The sequence below is a fragment of the Perca flavescens genome, chromosome 19 (genome assembly GCF_004354835.1).
Source record: "Perca flavescens isolate YP-PL-M2 chromosome 19, PFLA_1.0, whole genome shotgun sequence".
Lineage (NCBI taxonomy): Eukaryota > Metazoa > Chordata > Actinopteri > Perciformes > Percidae > Perca > Perca flavescens.
This window is the reverse complement of record NC_041349.1, coordinates 3,855,575-3,858,074: the sequence shown is the minus strand read 5'-3', so window position 1 is coordinate 3,858,074 and position 2,500 is coordinate 3,855,575. Positions and strand designations below refer to the sequence as shown.

General features: G+C 45.2%; 2 protein-coding genes across 2 annotated transcripts in view; one reads left to right on the top strand and one right to left on the bottom strand.

Moving 5' to 3' along the window:
• The window catches only part of LOC114546120 (low affinity immunoglobulin gamma Fc region receptor II-like), a 1,096,214-nt gene that overhangs the window by 1,010,291 nt on the left and 83,423 nt on the right, over nt 1-2,500 (top strand). The window lies entirely within an intron of this gene.
• Nucleotides 1-2,500, bottom strand: part of LOC114546122 (flocculation protein FLO11) — a 21,506-nt gene that overhangs the window by 3,916 nt on the left and 15,090 nt on the right. Inside the window, exons 6-7 of the mRNA XM_028564787.1 lie at nt 1,825-1,965; nt 1-596 (exon numbers count right to left, since the gene is read on the bottom strand). The exon at nt 1-596 is cut by the window's left edge and continues 1,072 nt beyond it. Coding sequence (XP_028420588.1) covers nt 1-596; nt 1,825-1,965 — 737 coding nt within the window. The remainder of the gene's footprint in view (nt 597-1,824; nt 1,966-2,500) is intronic.

The window sequence follows — 2,500 nt, the reverse complement described above, 5'->3', positions numbered from 1 at the left end:
GCTTTAGCGGCGGCAGCGTGTTGCGGTCGTACGGCCGCGGCGGGACGTCCTCGCCGCCGGCGCCGCCACGGCACTCATTCGGGCGCTCCAGACGCGGCGGGCGGCGATCGTCGTCGAGCCAGTTCGTTTCCCGGTTTGAAGTCCGCGGCTCCGAGTTGATGAACGGAGCGTCTTCGCGTCTCGCCGCGGCGGTCCACTCCAGGTCGTCCAGGATGGTTGCTAGGAGACGGCTGTCGGCGTTCGGCACGTCCGGGTCTTTACCGAGAACCGGACTCGGTGCTGTCGTCGTCGTCGCGGCGACGTCTCTCTGATCTGTTGCCTTCGTGTCTTTATCGCCGTCGTCGCCGTGCGATCCTGGCGGCGAGCTGCCGTTCTCCACGTCCACGTCGCTGCCGTGGTTGCCGTGGTTGCCGTGGTCGCCGTCTGACTCGCGGTCCAGGATGTGGACGGGAAGCCGTGGCGGCGGACGGAGGTCGGAGAAGTCGACGGTCTGCTGGCTGCTGAGAGGACTGCTGCTGGCGCTGCCGCCGCCGCTGGGGGGATCGTTGTCGTCGTCATGGCTACTGTCGCTGTCGAGTGTGATGATCACCGGAGAGCTGAGACGCAGAGAATAGCAAAGAAATTACAACACAAAGTAATACGCAAAACAATGGCAAAAGCATAAAAAAAAACGTCAAAAAACCCGTGAAAAAAACAGAAAAAAACACGTTAAAAAAGCAGCAAAAAAGTGTCAAAAAACACGTTAACAAAGTGCCAAACAATGTTAAAAAAGCAGAAAAAAAACACGTTAAAAAAGCAGCAAAAATCACATAAAAAAGCAGCAAAAATCACATAAAAAGCAGCAAAAATCACATAAACAAGCAGCAAAAAAGACGTTAAAAAAGCAGCAAAAAAGACGTGAAAAAAGCAGCAAAAAAGTGTCAAAAAACCCGTTAACAAAGTGCCAAACAATGTTAAAAAAGCAGCAAAAAAGTGCCAAACAATGTTAAAAAAGCAGCAACAATCACATAAAAAAGCAACAAAAAACACGTTAAAAAAGCAACAAAAATCACATAAAAAACATTACAAAACACTTGAAAAAAGCAGCAAAAATCACATAAAAAAGACACGTGAAAAAAGCAGCAAAAAAGTGTCAAAAAACACGTTAACAAAGTGCCAAACAATGTTAAAAAAGGAGCAAAAAACACACCAAAAAAGCTGCAAAAAAACAGGTTAAAATAGCAGCAAATAAAGTGCCAAACAATGTTAAAAAATAACGTTCAAAAAGTGACAAAAACACGTTCAAAAAGCAGCAAAAAAGTATCAAAAAACACGTTAACAAAGTGCCAAACAATGTTAAAAAAGCAGCAACAATCACATAAAAAAAGCAACAAAAAACACGTTAAAAAAGCAGCAAAAAACACGTTAAAAAAGCAGCAAAAAACACGTTAAAAAAGCAGCAAAAAACACGTTAAAAAAGCAGCAAAAAACACGTTAAAAAAGCAGCAAAAAACACGTTAAAAAAGCAGCAAAAAACACGTTAAAAAAGCAGCAAAAACACGTTAAAAAGCAGCAAAAACACGTTAAAAAGCAGCAAAAACACGTTAAAAAGCAGCAAAAACACGTTAAAAAGCAGCAAAAAACACGTTAAAGTGCCAAAAAAAAATTTAAAAAGCAGCAAAGACACGTCAAAAAAAGTCAAAAAAACATCTAAAAAGCGTCAAACAGAAGAAGCTACAAACCGAATTTTAATTGTAAGAACGTGTGTTATTGTTGAGGCTGAAACAGTGGTGCATCTTGGGTAAACTGAGTGCTGTCGTGTTTCGTACGACTCAGCGTCTGTACCTGCTGAGGCGTGCGTGGCGGCGCGGCTTCCTGCGGCGCTTGGCGGCGGGCGGCGATGACGCGGCGTTCCCGGCGATGGTTCCCTCGTAGACGATCTCCACGCTGGGACTCCGCTCGGCTCGGCTCGGCCGCTTCCTGCTGCTGGACAGGAAACAGACAGACAGTTAGACAGGAAACAGACAGACAGTTAGACAGGAAACAGACAGACAGTTAGACAGGAAACAGACAGACAGTTAGACAGGAAACAGACAGACACAGTTAGACAGGAAACAGACAGACACAGTTAGACAGGAAACAGACAGACACAGTTAGACAGGAAACAGACAGACACAGTTAGACAGGAAACAGACAGACAGTTAGACAGGAAACAGACAGACAGTTAGACAGGAAACAGACAGACACAGTTAGACAGGAAACAGACAGACAGTTAGACAGGAAACAGACAGACACAGTTAGACAGGAAACAGACAGACACAGACAGGAAACAGACAGACAGACAGGAAACAGACAGACACAGTTAGACAGGAAACAGACAGACACAGACAGGAAACAGACAGACAGACAGGAAACAGACAGACACAGTTAGACACGGAGACTACGTTCACACGAAATACGGCTAAAACACAATATTCCTCTGAGCAGTTTGTATCGGGATGTTTCCACAGTAAATATTTCG